The following is a 19,541-nucleotide window of genomic DNA, read 5'->3' on the forward strand; positions in this document are numbered from 1 at the left end:
CCTCGGGCACCGCGGCCCCGGTGCGGGCCGCCTCCCCCGCAGTCCCGCGGCCTCCTATGGGCGGTGCCGGCGCCCCGGCCCCCGCGGCGCTGCACGCCCGTCCCGCTCGGCCTTAGCATGGGCACGGTGCTCTCCCTGTCCCCCGCCGCCTCCTCGGGCAAGGGCGGCGGCGGCGGGGGGCTCCTGGCCGACAAGGCGCCGGGAAGGGTGCCGGGGAAAGGCGAGAGCCGGCTGAAGCGCCCCGGGGTGCTCATCTCGGCGCTCACCTGGAAGCGGCTGGTGGCCGCCTCGGCGAAGAAGAAGAAGAGCACCAAGAAGGTGACGCCGAAGCCCGGCGGCGGGGCCCCGGGGGGGGCCCCGGGCCAGCCCGACCCGCTGGTAGTGCAGCGCAACCGCGAGAACTTGCGCAAGTCGCTGGGGGGGCCGCCCGACGGCGCCAAGCAGGGCCCGCTGGCCGTGCCGGTGCCTACGGTGCCCTCGGCGCCGCAGGAGCTGCACCCGGGCTCCGGCGGGGGCAAGCCGCCGCCGCCCGGCAGCCGCGCCCCGGGCTCGCCGCGCCGCGTGGTGGTGCAGGCGTCCACCGGCGAGCTGCTGCGCTGCTTGGGGGACTTCGTGTGCCGCCGCTGCTACCGGCTGAAGGAGCTCAGCCCCGGCGAGCTCATCTCCTGGTTCCGCAGCGTGGACCGCTCGCTGCTCCTCCAGGGCTGGCAGGACCAGGGCTTCATCACGCCGGCCAACGTGGTCTTCCTCTACATGCTGTGCCGGGACGTCATCTCGGCCGAGGTGGCCTCGGACCACGAACTGCAGGCCGTGCTGCTCACCTGCCTGTACCTCTCCTACTCCTACATGGGCAACGAGATCTCCTACCCGCTCAAGCCCTTCCTGGTGGAGGGCGACAAGGGGCGCTTCTGGGAGCGCTGCCTGGGCATCATCCAGCGCCTCAGCGCCAAGATGCTGCGAATCAACGCGGACCCGCACTACTTCACGCAACTCTTCCAGGACCTCAAGAGCGAAGGCGAGGGCGGAGACGGGGCCAAGCACTGGACGATCAGCCTGGACCGCTAGGAGGTACCGGGCCCCCAGCGCTAAGGGCGGAAAGGGCCGCGCACCGCGGGGCGGGGGAGGCGGAGGACTGCCAGATGCTTCCCCCCGCCGGCCTCCGTGCCTCCCCGGTCACCAGCTCCGCGGAGATGCTGCCTGGACCCTCCCTGCTCCGGAACCGGCCGCTGCCCCACTCCCARCCCCGGCAGGGGGCTGCGCTCCGGGACACCGAGACGGCGGAGAAGACCGGAGTGGGGTGTGTGGGGAGGGTTCCCCTCCTATCTGCGCGATGGGGAGGGGGGGAGGCTGGCGCGGAGCGGAGGCTCCTGCGTATGTTTTCTCTAGAAAAATGGGGGAGGGAAACTGCAGCTGGGGGCTCGGGGCACGCGGAGGGCCGGGCTGGTCTGGGGAAGGGGGTGCGGGGCAGGGGGGGGGGTGGTTCCTAGGCGCTTCCCGGCGGGGCCCAGCCCCTGCATGTGAACGTGCCCCCGCCGGGGCGGGCGGCGGGCGCGGCGCCCGGGGGCGGCGGCGCTGTCCGCGGTGCTGAAGCCGGCGGCGCCGCCGCGCCGGCCGCCCGCAGGGCGAGCCGCTTCGCGCTGCCATTCGGCGCCGCGGGCACGCTGCAGTTAAGCCCGCAGCCCGGGGCTCTGGGCAGGGGCTAGGGGAGGGCTCTGGAGGGAAAGGTTTGGACGAGAGCTCAGCCTCCCAGGCTCTCCGCAGCCGCCGGTGTGGTCTGTAGATGGAGCACATTCTTACACCTGCGTGCAAAGCCGGAGCTACGGCATGATCTGAGCTCTTGCTTAGTGCAGCTCCCCTGTGACCGGGGGGGGGAGGGCGGAGAGGAGCCGGCGCTGGCGACGGAGCCGGGGGGTTTTTTTGCAGAGAAGTAGAGTGAAAGTAGATGAAACCCACCAGGAAGGTTTTCTGGCTTGTTTCTTCCCGTCCTTCCATCACCTGCCTCCCTCTCTGTCGGCATAGGTGCATGAATACACACATGCTGGTAAATGAAAGAGAAGTTCAAAGCAGCTAGTTTGCTTTTTGTGTGTTTGTGGGTTGTGAGAGTCGCTATGACCTGAGCCGTGAGGAGAGGACACTACTGAAAACAGTCATGGGCCAAATCAGCCAGTTCAAAACTGTGGTTTGGAAAGTGCACAATACCCCTTGGTGCAGCCTGTGTGGAGGAGTGCTTTGTGAGAAGGTACCTGCATGATACAGTGGTTAGTGGTATGTCAGGGAGCTATTCGGAGTGGTAATTCATTAAAGTCTAAATTACATTAACATATTGCATGCATTCATTATTTGCATGTGAAAGAGAGTAATGACAGTAAATGGTGAATAAGCTGCTTTGGCCCAGTGTAAATACCTGGTGGAGAAAACATACACTGATTGTATTAACATGTTAGTAGAAAGTCAAGTCCGTTAGTCAGCAGTGAAGGAAGGAGACCTGAGGCTGTTTCTTATGAAGAAAACTTTTACCTTTCACAGTGCAACGTTCAAAAGCGGATCAAAATTGTGAGACATGGCACAAGGAAATAATTACGGGCAGAGCAGCAATGGGGTGGCTGATGAATCCCCAAACATGCTGGTGTACAGAAAGGTAAGCCTTTGTGTTTTGCAAAATCTGAGGAGTGGACTTCAGTAAATGGTTAAGTCCTACCTCTTTGCCTAACAAGTAAGGCCATTATTTTTACTGTTTCTGTCCACTTTCCTGAATAGATGCTGCTGCTGTGCTTTACCATGAATTTAGTAATATGATTTCAGAACGTGATCATCTGATACTAATTTGGAATATTTTGTATCTGTTGACATACATGTTAGTAATGCAGTTTAAATGGCGTGTGAAAAGTAGATCCGTATCTGAGCTATTTTGTAGACTTCTTTTTTTAAAGAAATGATTGTGTTTGTTGTTCTGAATGTTAAAATATGCATGTATGTGTCAATTTTACATCCTATTCAGGAACAGTTGGTTTTGAATTTGTTAAAAACATTTTTTTTTGTTATCTGAAATGTCTAAGATAACTCTCTCTCTTTTGTAATACTTGATATATTTCATTCACTTTCCGCATTGCTACATATGGGACATCGTGGTGGTGGTAGTGATGTGCCAGAGACTGGAAAAATATTTGAGTTTTTATAGTTTGTCTGTTTTTTTTTTTATTTTTTTACAAGTGCTCACTGGTAACATTTATCTGTAAAATGAATTCAAATATTTTAAAACTAAATACTAGCTACATATTGTAATATCTTGTATTTCTTTCTYTGGGGCAGAGATTCTCAGAGTGCAGGAAAGTCAGCACCATTAACTTATTTTATATGAGAGGAAAAATGGATTATAGGTATTGCTTATTTCCAGTCGTGAGAACTTAAGAAGAAACATACACTCCAGGGATTTTCTCTGCAAAAGGATTTCTAATGTAGTTATTTTAATAACATCAATATACAAATTTCCAGACATTGAACTCTAGTAATGGGTTTTATTTAGCCACTGTGCTTTCATTTAAGAGTCAATAAAAGCTTGGGGATTTTGAGAAGGGTTGATACATTTTTTTAACTTGGCAATTGTGTTTATTTTGATAAAACTTTAATTGCTTTTGTCAAAAACAATAACAAATTAAATTCAAATAATAGTGGAGAAAGGTAACTTTACTCTTACAAACTGAAATATGTTGTCATGTAACTTGTTTATTCCTGGAGTTCTGTGCTTTTTAGCTTGTTTGCGGTTGTTTTTATCAGGTGGAAAAATCAATGCTTATATTTTGTTAGAGGCACTGACTTTTATTTTTGCAAGTTAGCTGTAACTGAAAACATCTAATGTATACTCAGTTGAGTCTTAATACAACTTTGATAGTAAGACAAATCAATATCASGAGAACTGGGGTGTTGTCATTAATTGTAGTAAGTACTTTTTTCCCCCAGAAATTATAAAATTGTCTCCAATTGAAGTCTGATGTGTACTTTTTTTGTTCCATATTTTCAAATATGATGCTGATTTCAGTGAGTTTTAATGGTATTTGCTATTTTGAAAAAATAGGCCATTTTTACAGAAGTGATTAGAAATGCATTTATCAACTTAACTTTAGTATCCATGTGTGYAGGAATGTACATCTAGATTAATATGGGGTAATCTTGCCATTAACATCATAAGTATGTTTCAAAATGAAATTTTGTGTATAACTATATATGTCAAAGCTGCGTATATTGAACACAACATACCAAAGCTTACATTGTACTTTTATAGACTTTTGATCTTTCAAAGTAGAGTCTTTCCCTATTTGTCATTTTCTGTACTCAGAAAGAAGCCTCTTCTCTACTGATTTAGTATACAGAAGAAGAATATAGAGAAACTGTGTTTGTCTTTTCCTGTGGTACCTTTGTCTGAGGAGCTGGCCAAGCTTGTGACCCATTATGATTAGTGTGACTGCGTGCTGCAGTTTAGCATTGTCCCTGAACAGCCTCCAGATTCAAAGGAAACTTTTGAGATAAGTGACATGAACCCTGGGGAATCAGGGGAATTCTGAAATTGGGAGTGAGGGCAGGGCACAACCCCCCGGTTGTATGCTCRGCAGGATCAGAGCATCAGACACCTTCTCACTTCTGTGTAGATCAAAGATACAGGGATGGTACCTGTTTGTGTCTTTCAGTATAGCAAGAGTCCTTATTTTGTTGTCATCCTTGTTAAACTGCAAAAGTGGTTTACTGAGTCCTAAACTCATGAATAATGCTGACCTTCTACAATATTAGTGGTAATACTTATTTTTGTAGATCTCAACTTATTTCTGTAGGATGGTGAGACAAAAGAATCCTTAAATACTGTGCAGACATGTTAGATTGCTGAGAGAAAACTTTAAATACTCTTTCCTTTAGCATTATTTGAGGAATAGGCAACAAAATAATAGAGAACATGTTTAAAAGTCACCTACCTTCTTCTGGTATTGCTGTAATCAAATGTATTATAGCTTTTGTGTATAGGACATAAGAAAAGGTTAATTAGRTAGAAATCGTTTCAGTTCAGAATATGTTATCTCTCTTTAATAGCAACAACTAAATCACAGGATTTTTTATAATACATTTGAAAACACAATACTTCTGTCTGTCATTGTGTTAGGAATGAAAGCACTGTGCTGAGTGAACAAAGAACTAGAACTGCCAGCTTTGTGAAGGACTTTTTTTTTGCCAATTTAAAAAATATTAATAGTTGTTAGAAAAAAAGTATGTAAATGTGATATTAGCTGGCTTCAGAAGGAAACTAAATTTGAAATCTTAAATATCATTGCTCAAATCTATAAATGCCAAAATGCTTTCCCTATGCAACGTCAACACATAGGGTAACAAACATTTTGCGGTAAGTGTGCCTGCAAGGAATACTTGGGACATCTCTTGTAATAGCAAAGAATCAGAATTTGGCTGTGGTGAATGAAAGCAGTTACTTTGGCTGTAAAACATAATTTTGTGGTCTAGTAATTGTGCCAGTCTCTGTAATTTAGATGATCTAAACTGAACACATTCTTAGCAGTATGGAGTTAGAGTGCTGAGTTTCCCAAATCCTGATTCTGTAAGGACCAGTTTATAAAAAAAAAAAACTAAAGAGCTGGGGTAATGTGCCCAATTCATAATGTTTGAAGTCTGAAGTCTGATCTGAATCTGTGTTACTACAAAGATCTTGTGTTTACAAATGCAGTATTTAAGGCTTGAATCATAGAGTTGTTATTGCACTTTATTTAGATTGAAAACTCTTGACAAGCAAGGTTAGTTTTCTTTCTTTTCTTTCCTTTTTTAGCATTGGTTGGTTTCTACTTAGTTTCTCATTTGGGGAGTTGAAGAAAGATGATTTATCTGGAAAAAAAAGGAGGAAAACCTTGTAACATAGGGTAGTACAGTATAGATAGCATTTTTTTCCTCTTAGTAGCTCCTATTCACAGACAAAGAAGGGCTTCATTGCATTTTGTTTTCAGATCTGAAATGTTTTTAAAAATTCAGCATAGAATATTTTAATTAAATATTCAGTGCATACACAATCAACTTATTTGATGGAAAAGACAGTAGTACAGATAAATAGTTCCTTATATCATTTTTACACTGCCTCTTCAGATGCTTGCGTGTCAGTGTTGTTATGCCTTGGGGAATACTTTTTATTTTAATAGAGTGTCAGTTGCATTATTCTTTTTTGACTATCAGCATAATTATTAAATAATGAAATGTGACACACAGTTGGTGCTGACATACCTTAGAAAAAGTCCTAAATTTTTCAGCTAGTGGCCCAAGGCAAACATAAAAATGTAAAAAACCCCGCTTTTACTTCCTCTCCAACAGAGTCCATTTCAGTCAGCAATTAAAAGACATGACAGCATTAGAATCCTTAGTATTTGAGCATCACAAGTTTCTCATATAGATAACCTGTTTTTCAGCAATACTAACTCGTTGGTGGATGCTAGGTTAAAAAAAAAAAACACAAAAAAGCCAAGAAACATGAGATATAATAGAAAGCCTGTATTGTGAATTTTTTCCAAGTTGCAGAGCCTGACCTCTCTTTATTTTATCTTGTGCCTGTCACAAATAATTTAAAAGAGTAAGAGTTATCTTTTGACGAAAGCTTCCATGTTAGAACTGCTGCTACCGCTGGGCATTTGTATATCATTTTGGTTTATTCTCAGCTTTCTTTTTCAGTCAAGCATATGCTGCAAGGGTTATTAGTTCTAATTTGCAAGTTCCGTGTTTGTTGCATGGCTGCTGGAGTTGCTTCAATTGAGAGATGACAGCCTTTTTTCTTTTTCTTTTCTTTTCTTTTTTTTTTTTTGTAGTAGTAAGATTAGCCTTGTCTGAATAGTATTATTCTTGTGATTGAGATTTTGATTCTCCACTTTCCCAAATAGCCCCGAATGTTAAAATAGCTTTTGCCAAAGCCAATTAGAATTACTCACAGTTGGGCCTTTTGATGCTGTAATGAAGATAACGAGGTGTTTGGTCTGTTGTTGTGTCAATTGTTGAAGGTCATATATGCCAGCACCCCTGTGTGGCAAAGGCTTATTTGTAATCTTGAGCTACTTCTTCATTTACCATAATCTGATATCCTTCGCAGAAGCAATGCCTCCGAAGTGTGAGGCAAAACTTAAAAAATGTTGTTGTAAAGGAGCAACAGCCATGCAATGACAAYGTTTGAGGAAATCGTGACATCCATTTTCTAGTAACCGTTCTTCTCTCCTCTGCCTGTACCAGATGTGGTTTTCGTTGTAGAGTACACATCAAATTTTGTTCTTGTGTGGCTTTTATCGAGTGCTCACTTAAAAAAAGATTGTTAGAAGAAAATGCTGTATCAGGTAACTGCATTTCTTAGAGCTTGTGAGACCAAGGAAGGACATGGTAGGTGGGATTTTTCTGAGTGCTGGCACTCATTTTGATAAGGGAAGAATTAGCCTGATAACATGCATTTCTGAACATACCATTGCAAACTCTGATGGCATCTTGCTCCCAGTGTAAAATACTGAGCTTGTTATTATAATGTAAATGCAAATGCTGATGCAAATTAAGGTGCTAGAGTTAAGTTTTTTGAAACTAAGTTMAAAAAACGCTACATTATGCCCTTTGTTCATCTGAGAAGAAGAGTCCTRCTGTTGCAGTTCATGCAGGGCTTGGGTTTACATCTTAGTTTTATTACGACTCTCACAAATACAGAATTGACTAAGATAGGTCCATGTTTTTGAACCTCAGGAGTTCCACCAGTAGAAAGAAAAGATTTTACCTCCCTATCCAGTATGAAAGCTATGAGGATTTGTCATAATTCTGGAGTAGTTGATTGATATCAAAGTAAGCTATTAGGCAAGTAATAACTTATTTAAGGATCAGGAATTTAATACTGAAAGATAAAATAGTACTGGATAGTGTGGAGTGCCTTTCATGTGATGTGCCCTCAGCTTCTCTTCTTACTGTTTTGGGATTTGTCTGTCCCTTGTACAGTCATTCACTTTTAAGATGTATCCACCTCCAGGGTGGTTTTCTGTTGGTACCAGGTATAGCATGTATGCATTGGAGTCGTTTGTGGTAAGTGCAACATAAAGGATGTGGCTGTCTTCACAGCTGTACAAAAACACTGGAAGTGCAACCCAAAGAAGCCTGATTAAAAAGATTAAGAAAAAAAAATAATGTCTACCTGAGTCTGTACTGTAGGTGGTTAGATCTGCAGATGTGAAAGGGTGACCTGCCCTATGCCCAGTGTCAATCCARTCTTCCAAAAGGGCAAGAAGGAGGACCTAGGTAWCTRTAGGTCGGTCAGCCTTACCTCCATCCCTGGAAAGGTGATGGAACAGCTCATTCTGGATGTCATCTCCAGACATATGGAGGAGAARAAGGTGATCAGGAGTAGTCGGCATGGATTCACCAAGGGGAAATCCTGCTTRACCAACCTGATAGCMTTCTSTGATGGARTGACTGGCTGRGTAGATGAGRGGAGAGCAGTGRACGTTGTGTACCTTGACTTCAGCAAGGCTTTTGACRCTGTCTCCCATAAYATCCTCCTAGAGAAGCTCAGCAAGTGTGGGTTAGACGAGTGGACAGTGAGGTGGCTTGAGAACTGGCTGAAAGGCAGAGCTCAGAGGGTTGTCATCAGTGGCGTGGAGTCTAGTTCGAGGCCTGTGGCTAGTGGCATCCCCCAGGGCTCAGGACTGGCTCCCATCCTGCTCAACTTGTTCAACAATGACCTGGATGAGGGGACGGAGCGCATCCTCAGCAAGTTTGCTGATGATGCCAAGCTGGGAGGAGAGGCTGACACACCTGAGGGCTGTGCTACCATTCAGAGAGACCTGGACAGGCTGCAGAGTTGGGCGGAGAGGAACCTCAGGAGGTTCAACAAGGGCAACTGCAGGGTCCTGCACCTGGGGAAGAATAACCCTATGCACCAGTACAAGCTGGAGGCTGACCTTCTGGAGAGCAGCTCTGCAGAGAAGGACCTGGGAGTGCTGGTGGATGACAGGCTGACCATGAGCCAGCAATGTGCCCTTGTGGCCAAGAAGGCCAATGGTCTCCTGGGGTGCATTGGGAAGAGTGTTGTCAGCAGGTGGAGGGAGGTGATCCTGCCCCTCTCCTCAGCCCTGGGGAGGCCTCATCTCGAGTCCTGTGTCCAGTTGTGGGCTCCCCAGGAGAAAAGAGACATGGAGCTACTGGAGAGAGTCCAGCATAGGGCTATGAGGATGATCAGAGGGCTGGAGCATCTGCCCTATGAGGAGCGGCTGCGAGAGCTGGGCCTCTTCAGCCTGGGGAAGAGAAGATTGAGGGGGGATCTTATCAATGTGTATAGGTACCTGAAGGGAGRGTGTCAAGGGGACGAGGACAAACTCTTTTCAGTTGTCCCGTGTGACAGGACAAGAGGCARTGGGCAGAAATTGAAGCACAGGAAGTTCTGCCTGACTCCCCGTGAGGGGGAATTTCTTCCCTGTGAGAGTGACGGAGCACTGGACCAGGTTGCCCATGGAGGTTGTGGTGTCTCCTTCTCTGGAGATGTTCAAGGCCCGCCTGGATGCAACCCTGTCTACCATGCTGTAGGTGACCCTGCTTGAGCAGGGAGGTTGGACTAGATGATCTCTGGAGGTCCCTTCCAACCTTACTGATTCTATGATTGTATTTCCTTTGGGGATTCCTGCCAGATTTCCTGGATTCCTTCTTTTCTAGTTCTTCCCTTCCTTCTACTGGGTGTAGAAATATGTCAAGTGATATTGCAGTGAGAGATCTACTGTTTCCTACTGTTCAGAGCTTGATGTGCTTGGATCTCTGGCGTTACTGTTAAATACGAAAACCCCATAGAATTCCATGCCACTATTTTAACTCCTTTCTCCCTCCCACATGTGCTGTCTAAAATTGTGCCAGTTTTGATTGTGCATTGTCATTTTTAGTTTCTCTCTTTTTCCTTGGAAGCAGTCTACGTTTGTAACTATGGAAACAATGATGCCATTGATAGTGACGTGCAACACAGAGTCAGAAATTATTTGTTTTGGAGTTTGGGTTTTGTTTTCCTCTCGTTCAGACTTGCAACATGCTTTTTAGAGTCAGGAGTTTTTATGATCACCTATATTGTAKGATAACATTTGAAAAATTCCCACTAAAGCCGATATTAACAATAATGAGACTGTATTTAAAAACTCACATGTAAATACAAYTTGTTAAAATGTAACTATTTTTCCAATTCGGCAATCAGAAACCAATTGAAGTATAATTGTAATCTTTAATGTAGAAAGAACTACAACTTCTTCAAATCAATCAGTAAAAGCTGTTAAAGGGGAAGAAATTTGATTTAAAAAGTCYGTTTAGAAATGTAAATCCCAGGTGAAGCATGGAGAGAACAGAGTAGGCATCAGCAGAATGTGTTTAATTATGTTGTTTATATTCTGTAAAACTTTAAGACAAAGTGTTGGAGAAAGAGAAAGCAGCTATATAGCTGCAGCTATATAGCAATACAGAGTGTGAACAATGCCTATTTTTCAGCTGTATCTCTACAAAAAAACCTTTTATCAAAGAGATGCATGGGTAAACCGAGGCATGAATAATATATCAGACCAGTGGAAAAGCTAAAAATAAAATCCAAGATTGTTGTGTTCTATTCCACAAACCAGCACTACCTCACTGTAATCAACCACATCAGACAAATCCATTTTTTTGAGAAGTAAAATAAATTATTTTCTGTAGGAAAGAGAACCATCAGGACTGATCTTGCAAAATACTACTTTTGGAGGATGGGCTAGGGAAGCAATTACTATAGTGGAGAGTAGGATTTGGAAAAGTGGGAGGCCATGAAGGTGAGATTAGGAGGAGGAGATAGGAGTATTTGAGGAAAAAAATTCAGACGAAAGTTTCGACTTTCAGATGATTCTGTTGGTGGACAGGAGACTAATGGTGCAATGAAGAAAAAGCAGAAAACACATACAGCTTTACTATAGTAAAGGGTGATCAGCTAGGATTTTGATTTTGGCCTTGATTGCCAGCAGCTATAAAAGAGCTGAGAGATAGAAAAGTTGGGTGGTTGCAAAAGTAGGTTGGTTTTAAGAGTAGCTGGAATAGATACATTGGGAATGAGATTGCCTAAGAAGCTACAAGGAGTAGGTCTTGGAGCTGATCTGGGAACTGAGTTTGGAACTAGTGCTTCATACGGAGAGTGCGAAGTGCCTGGAGTTTGTCCAGGCAAGTGGCAGACCTAGGAACTGCCCCACAGGAATCAGGTTATGAGCACTTCCTAAAGGCCATTGTAGCTGACAGTGAGGCTTTTACTGGAAAAGATAAAAGCTTCTTATCAGACAGGCATTGGAGCTTGGCATTAAAAAATAAATTAAAAAAAGAGAGAGAGAAAAAGAAACCCAAACTAATTCCAAATTTAAACATCTCTGTATTGCAATCTGTTAAACTAAATTGCTGGAAAAATGCAAATAAAATGTGTGTTTAAATTAGAACCCCCAAAACTTTTAAGCCGTAGGAGTCCCAAACTAACTCTACTTTCTCTTTGCTTGTATGATAGGGTAGGTTTTCTTTTTTCAGATACATATATTTTTTCTTTCAGCTTGCCACTGAACTCCCTAAAATAAGAAGTTGATCTATCCCATGAGCATTCAATTGTTCTAAGAATAGTTCTGTGAGATCTGTTTTTTCCTTTGGGAATCCTGTTCACTTTCCCTAAACCTAAACCAGCTTGTGCTTAGCCTGTTATGGAACCTTCCTGTGGGAATTAGTTCATAATCTTTGGATTATTTAGCCTCTTAAAATTTGGGGCCTGTTTTTGTGCTCAAACGTGTGTGCATCTGTGCTCTAGATCCTTTGTCAGATGCTGCTGTGCATCTCTTAATTTGTTTGTAATACTTTGTGTGTCTCTGAGAAAACAGTTTTATAGGCTGAGTTTCAGAGACGCTGCTTTTCTGTGGAGGTGAACAGGTCATCAAAAGCTGTAGAGCTCTGGCTTGTTCTCCTTTTGCTGCAGTGCTCTTCCTTCAAGGATATTTTTAGCTAAAAATTTAGAACTGATAAATAGTAACTGGAGAAAAGACACCATAATGGATATTTAATACCTTTTTCTATAGAAGGTATATAACTCAGTTGCCTGTTTTTCAAGAAATATTCAATGATTGTGGTATTTTGCTCAATTAGGATATCTTTAAGAGTTGCTGAATGGCATTTGAAGTATATTAGATCCCCAGTATCATTCGAAAGAGAAATCATACTTCTAGGGCGATCTCTAAAGATTAATCATGTTGTGCTCATGCTGAAGAGGTGTGGTTTTGTTCTGCAAAACCTTATCCAAGAGTTGAATAGACTGCATGAACTAGCCAAATAGAAATGTTTCTGTGACAGTGAAGTCATCTTTCTCCTGCTGTTCTTGCGCTGCTTTGTGGAAGGATATTCCTGAACAGTGTACTTCAGGTGAGTAGTGAGGGTTTTGAAGCTGTATTAACTTTTCTACATCACTTCTGCTGCAGTTCATGTGTTTCTTAAATCCTGTCACATGTGCTGAATCCTATTCAACTAACATAATGTGAAATTCTTGGGGGTAAGGATTGTGCCACAGAGGAAGAGGTATCAAGCACAGAAGACCTCTTCCTAATGCAGTTCAGATGTACAAACATTATCTAGCCAAAAGTGAAAAYTGCGGTCTGTAACACTGAAGGAACTTTTTTCCTTTCTGTTCCATTTATTTTTGATGAAGTAGATGCTTGTGTAATGTACACATATGTTGGTATACGTACAATACGTACATACCCAATTATTTTAGTAGTACCAGTATTTTAGTAGTCTAATTTAGCAAACGGATTACCACTAGCAAATGTCCTTGCACCAGTGCACAGTCCCATAACAAATGGTTACAGTGGATCTGCTTTCATGATGTAGTCTGTGGGATCAGGAACATTATTGATGTGTTTCTTTTGTGACCATTATGCTTTTGTTTAGGTTCTCCTTTATTGATTAAATAACAAGGTCACAGTAAAGAAAAAAGAAAAACATGCAGCCTGGATGGAGTTTATTTCCGAAAGAATATTAGGCCCGACAAATCGACTTTTACTGTAATCTGGTTATTGATTCAGAATTGATCATAATATGCATAAATATGAATAGAAAGCTTGTTTTAATGGGCATTTGAGTATATAATACTCTTTGAAAGTAGCTGCTAGAATATGATATGACACTGTTGTATTAGGTCTTCCACATTGTAAGGTGAATTGCAGTTTTTCTGTGTAGGATTCGTTCCTCTTGTGTATGTAGAGCAGCTAAAATATATGTGAATCTCCATGTTCTTTGAGATTCTGTTTTCAGAAATGAAACATTTAGAATAGCTGTTATTTAAAAGTGCCCTAAATTCTGGAGCAAAAACATAAGTTTTTTTTCTTTTTCTTTTTTTTTTTTCTGAACTACTTTTCTGTTGGAATGAATAAGCAGTCTACTGTATGCCTTTTGAAAGAAAGACACATTACTGCTTCTTAACACCTATACTTTCCCAAGCTACRGATTTTAAAAGGTATTAATGTTCTATTAGCTAGATTCTGCCCCTGGATGCAGATTCACAGCATCTCTTGATACCAATGGGAGCTATGCAAATGCATTTGAAATAGAATTTACATTAACAAGAAAAATGGAAAAAAATCAAACAATCTGAATTATATCAAATTGAGGCAGGTATTTTAAAATAAGAATGTTATGTCTTTATATTATACCTTTTTGCCTGCTTGGAGGAGAAAACAGTATTTCATGGCTGTATCACAAAATTGTGGATGTTGGCCTGTTTGGTGATGCAGGCATGTAGGTGTAGTCTGAAGAATGGGTTCAAAATTGTGAAGCAGGATCTATTCTTAGTAGCAATAGAAAACTTAGTCTATTCATAATGCTATAATACTGTGCTATATCAAGATTTCTGCATAGCTTGAATACTTTAATTTGGCTGTATCATCTGTAAAATAGATGGTCTGGAGTAGAATTAAACACATCCTAGAGAAGTGCTGTGAACTGCTTATTTTGTACAGAATTCCTTAAATTTATAAAAGTATTGCATTAAATGCTAAAGTATTCTGATTGTAGGAAWTCAGTTTTAACCAGTTAGAATACTCTAAACAATGAGAGTTACACCCATCTGCTTCCAGTATTACTAGATTTCAAATGTCTCAAAAATTTTTTTCCAGAGTTACTTAGCAACCACAAATCTCATTCAAGTCACTAGGAGCTAAAGATTTTTATTACCTTTTCACAAATCATGTCTGTTACTCAGCGTAATCATTGCACTTCTCTACCTGAATGAAATATTTCGATTCTAGCTCCTGTTGTCTGGACGGAACACCAGTGTACATCAGAGGAGAAGAGCCATGTTTTTCTCCAGTAAGACTAGTACATTGGTTTAATTTCCAGAGGAGAGGAGAAATACCTTTGGCAGATTCAAAACAGAAGTAAATGGTAAAATGCTTTATCTGTGCTCATGTCTTCAAGTGATGCGCATTTCTTAGAGAACTGTAGTGTGTGAATGATATCTCTACTATASGAAAATCTTTTCAAAGTTTATGCAACTGTTCTATTTTACAGACACTTGAGACCTGAAAYATTTAGGGTCATTTACTGTGGAAAAAGTTATTTCTGATCTTGTGTTTTCTTTACCATCAACTCCAGTTATTTAGAATTAATTTTGGATGTTTAGTGTCTGTCTGCAAAATGCAACATGCAGTTCTCATATYGAGATAGCATTTGTGCCTTGTTTTGATATATTTTCAGGAGAACAGCACATTGACATGTTCTATTTATACATAGTTTTATTTGTATTTGTTTATCTATATTGATGTATCAGTAGCTGTCACCACTTTAACCATTTAACAGAAACTTTGGTACATAGTTGGTCAGGCAAGCCATTGGCAATGCTATCTTCTCTAAAAATTCTTTTGTTTTATGATTTTTTTTTCTGTCTAGAAGTTGAGAAATAGCTTTGATTTGATCATTCTTTTTAGTTCTGTATTGCAATGTTTAGGCGCTCTCATTTTAAGCTACACAAAATGTAACATGTTATATGGGTGTAAATGTTCAGCTTTGGATAGTTTCTAAAGTCTTGTCTTCCAGGCCACTGGTGTTTGATCTAAATGAAGTCATACACAGATGCCGAGATGTCACCTTATGTTGAGTGGAAGGGTATTAGCACAGTACTGWGTGTCCATTCCCTCTTCCTTGCCCCCCCCACCTTTGACTTGCCATCCTTCTTGCTCCCTCTTCAAACAGGAATCCTAGCTGTTTTGTCTTGTAAAATAGTGTCTTTCTTAACTAGATTATTTTATGAGGCTCATTGTTGGTAATATTAAAGGACATTGATTTTGTTCAAGGACAAAGTATATCAGGTGCTGAATGAATATCTATTTAACATCACCTCACTTTGTCATTTGCAATATGYATGTGTTTATGTTAGCCATAACTATCAATTGCTCTGTCTAGCAAATACCCTAAGACAAGCAGGGTTGAATGAGACCAACATGAGTGTGCAGGTGCTCCTGCAAGTAGTGCTGGAGATTCACTAGGTGGTGCTCTTATCCCTGAGTAGTGAACAAATACCCATAGTGGCACTAAGGAGGATTTTGAGGACCAAATGAATGCTGGTCTCTTAAATAGTGCCTTCCATGGTAGGTGTTCATGATGGTATCTTGGTCAAATTGTTGATCGAGTCTTTTTGTGCTATTTGTATTCATTCTGGAGTTCCCAGGGTGCAAAACCTCTTACTGTCCTCGTGTATTCTGCAGCATGGCTAAACATGGCTGTTTGTTGCCTGCACTCGTGTTACACTTAGTGGGCTGCTGGGCCTCGCATTCTACGGACAAAACGGAAAAGAAAATTTTTGTGTGTAAAACTCTACAATCTAGCTGTGAAACAGGAGATGGCAAAGTGATTTGAGGAGGTGAGTCGGGAGAGGCTGGGACTGTTTTTTTTTTTCTTCAATGCATGATGAAATGGTATTTGCATCGCCTTAAGAATAGTATTTCAGCATCATCAAAATGGAAGTGGAGCTGGCATACGGATTCAGTCATTCACATGATCTGGTCTAAACATCAATGTTTTTGTTCTTTGTTATCTTGGCAGGTCTTAGCAAGAGGAAATAGAATTCTGTAAATTTTACCTTTTCTACCTTCTGCCATCCTTTTGTCCTTTGATATAATCCATGTAGACATGGTAAACAGATTTTAGCTGAGTAGTCCACAGTTGACATGAATATCTATATTAGCATCTGATTGTTTTAGTTTTAACCATAGTGTTGGTTGTCTGTAAGTATTTTTGTCCTATTCTTTCTGAATGTTATGTTGAATAGATTTTATAAGGTAGTCCATGTAAATGCTTATGTACTAGCTAGTTGGAATTAAGCGACTACCACAAACATTCAGTGTGTGTCCTAAGAATAGCATTGTTAGCGATTCTTAGGACATATACTTTCTCAAACACGTAAAGCATGGACATAATTGAGGGAAGGGATTTTTTTTTTAAGTACTGTATCAAGCAAAATGAAAGGCCTACAGGTATTTTGTGTTTAACTCATTAGGAACTAGATAGGTATTATTTTAAAGAGTAAGTGAAACAACATTTATCTTAAAAGTAGACAAAACCCCTACTACTTTTGAGTAGGGAGGTGGCAAAARTGGAGAGACTTTATCTGTACAGTTCTTTAAAAGCTGTGAATACCTCATGACTAGAGAATTCTTGTGAAATTACCAGAATGCAATTTGCATAAGAGTAAGGAGAGTGTCTAAAATCAAATATTGTACTCAAAAAGGGGGCAGTGGTAGTGTGGAAATGATTCATAGCTTTGCTGTGCTGTTTGACAAAGTGGTAGTAACTTTGTGTCTCTGTTTTCCATCTGTAATTTGGAAATAATTCTGCTGAACTTTGAAGAGACACTGAAGATAAAATTAATTATATTTTTGGCATTTGGATAGTATGGTGATAGTTAGCAGTACTGCAATTATATTGCCGTATTTTTCTGATACAGCTTTTTTCCATTTGTTTTTCACAGTTTCACTGTAATGATGTGATTCATTACAGATCTGAACTTTTGACTTTCAAACTAATAGATTCTGCATCTTTTCTGAGTGAAATTTCATCAGCCTGGAGAATTTTTTCACTCGTATTAATGTTAAGTGGCTACATCTCCACATGGTGTGCTGCTAGTATACTTCTTAGAGTCATTGCTTCCGTTTCTTTACCTACTTTGAATTCTTCTATGAGTGATGACAGAGATAAAAGATGTACATGACTTASAGTACAGACCCATCTGTGAAGACCAGATGGTATCTGTAACCATTTTCCCAATGATTTTGGTTATTTTCCCTTCCATTTCCTGTAGACTGTCTAGGGRAAATTTGTGCTGAAATAAGCAAGTAAAATGGAAGTCCTGCCATTGATGGAATGGCGTTTTAGGTTTTCTTACCACCACAGCCTAATCTCACTTCTCTAACATCTATAAATACTGTGTTTAAATTAACATGAAACTCTTTGCAGAATCCRTATTTAGGATGCTCTTGTGCCGCTAAAGGAACAGAAGAAATGCGTAACTAAAGCAATGTGTGGGAGCCATGTTTGTGATGGTTTTGCTTTCTGACAACTTAAGCCTAATCAGAACWCTGAATAAGTATTTTGGCAAGTATAAGCAAAGAGATGTTAGTTCACATTGCATTTTCCCCAAGCTTTGGTTTCTGTAACAGATAATGCAATCGTGCCTTACCGCAATATATCCTAGCATTGTAACATTCAGTAGTCCATCAGTAGTCCAGTCTTTCAATCCTGATTGATATGGATAGCCTAAGCTAATATGAATAATGATGATTTAAATGAGCCTATGCAGTTTTTATACAATGATCCTGTGAAATGTGAGTAAAGATGAAAAACAACTGGTTTATTTCTATTCCTTAGCAGTCACGTGTTTTTCACACTTAGGTTGATATTACTGGCCTTATTGCTAATGGGCTTTAATTCCTCAAACTGTGTGTGCATGTGTACCTGTGTATCTTTGTATGCAGCTGGTATTTTACCTATCACTAGGTCTTTCCACACAGCTTTAATAATTGTGTTTTATCAGTGTGGTCCTCTGTTATTATTAGATATTAAATCCTTGCATAGAAGTGTTTAGCCTTTGAGTAAAAGGAAGGAGGCCTGTAGAGGAAAGACTGTGCTATAGAACTGCATCAGCAGGTTTGGGTGTTTAGTAAGCATTATTAGTTAGCCTGCTCATTGTGTGAGGTCTATGTGAATTTCCTTGAAGAGATTCAAATATTTTCAAACTTTTAGGTAGTACTTCTGAGTGGCGAGTCCCTTGTGTCCCTCCCTGAAYTGCAGATAATATAATTTTTTTTAAGTCTCTCTTCACTTACCTTTTCTGCTAACAGAACTGTGTGCACTGGAATGACTAGCTTTCTTGAAAATATAAAATACTTTTTCCTTGCTTTGGGTTAGTGTCCGTTTTCTTTTTCACTTCTCATCAACTTTTATCAAATAACAGCAGAAGCACTTTAGTGATCAGTTCTGAAATCTGTTACATTAGAATAATATATTTGCTAAAAACATCTTTACTCTCAGAAAGTGTTGATTTTTTTCAGTTATAAGTAACATCTCTGGAGTCATAAAACTAGAATCAATATCACTTTAAATAATAAAATAAAATAAAATTGTTTTGTTAGAATCTTGCCTGCTGTTAGTGAAGCTGAATCATGATCCTAGAGAGTTCATGATTTTAAGTCTGATCATGTATTGGGTTTTGTGCTATTTCTGGTTGTGTCTGGGAGAGTCAAATGGCAAATTATGATTTGAGGCTGGTCAAGGTTTTCCTTCTGTAACTTTTTATGAGTCATTGTACATTTGCTTTTGCATTTTCAGTTTGCTTTTCACTTCAGTTCAATACAAAAATCTAATAAAATTTTCTTTTTTTTAGGTATGATTTTATTGCATGCAAATTTCAACCAAGCCTCAGGAACAGGGGACCAGCCCAAACACCTCATGCAGTTTATGTGGGCTAAAGAAACACACTGTATATAGAGATCCAAGAATTTATTCTTAGGCTACTTAAAATATTAGCAATCTAATCAGAGTTGTTATTAGTCCAGTTAGAATGACACTAACACATATAAGTCTAATTATCCAATTACTGCTACTATAGTTAAACCTAATATACACAAGCTCTCTAGTATCTATCCCTTTCTGTGATGCTAAGAAACTTACTTTTCCTTGCTCCTCAGGGTCCTTGTTTTCTCCTAAAAAAGAGTTTCTCCTTACAGCAAGTCATCTCCTGAGTTCTTCGCTGTAGGAGTATGATGTCGATATTGAGGGTTTCTTGCTKCTTGCTCTTGTCTCTGCTTGGGTTTACTTTTGTGTTTGCTAACACAGCCCTGATACTTATCCTTTCTTTGTTGGTTCCCAAATTTCATTTTGTGTCTGAGTTTTACTGTATATGACAGGGTTTTCCCAGCTCCCAAATTTTCRTTCCTTTACCACAGATTTGACCATTTATGATTTGTGTTTGCATCCCTAGAGTCCCG

At 40.9% G+C, this 19,541-nt stretch overlaps 2 protein-coding genes across 4 annotated transcripts in view; both read left to right on the top strand.

The window, feature by feature from the left end:
• RGS7 (regulator of G protein signaling 7) overlaps positions 1 to 19,541 on the top strand; it is a 283,492-nt gene that overhangs the window by 30,003 nt on the left and 233,948 nt on the right. The window contains exon 2 of one of the 3 annotated variants that reach the window (XM_085298267.1): positions 2,527 to 2,638. The exons of the other annotated variants lie outside the window; for them this stretch is intronic. Coding sequence (XP_085154393.1) covers positions 2,561 to 2,638 — 78 coding nt within the window. The 5' untranslated portion in view covers positions 2,527 to 2,560. The remainder of the gene's footprint in view (positions 1 to 2,526; positions 2,639 to 19,541) is intronic. 3 annotated transcript variants of the gene reach the window in all.
• Positions 118 to 1,274, top strand: CDK5R2 (cyclin dependent kinase 5 regulatory subunit 2). Its single transcript, XM_085298247.1, has one exon. The coding sequence runs from the start codon at positions 118 to 120 to the stop codon at positions 1,063 to 1,065; it is 948 nt and encodes a 315-aa protein (XP_085154373.1). The 3' UTR covers positions 1,066 to 1,274.

Source organism: Rhea americana, unplaced genomic scaffold, assembly GCF_003343005.1.
Source record: "Rhea americana isolate MKP2758 unplaced genomic scaffold, rheAme1 scaffold_137, whole genome shotgun sequence".
Taxonomy (NCBI): domain Eukaryota; kingdom Metazoa; phylum Chordata; class Aves; order Rheiformes; family Rheidae; genus Rhea; species Rhea americana.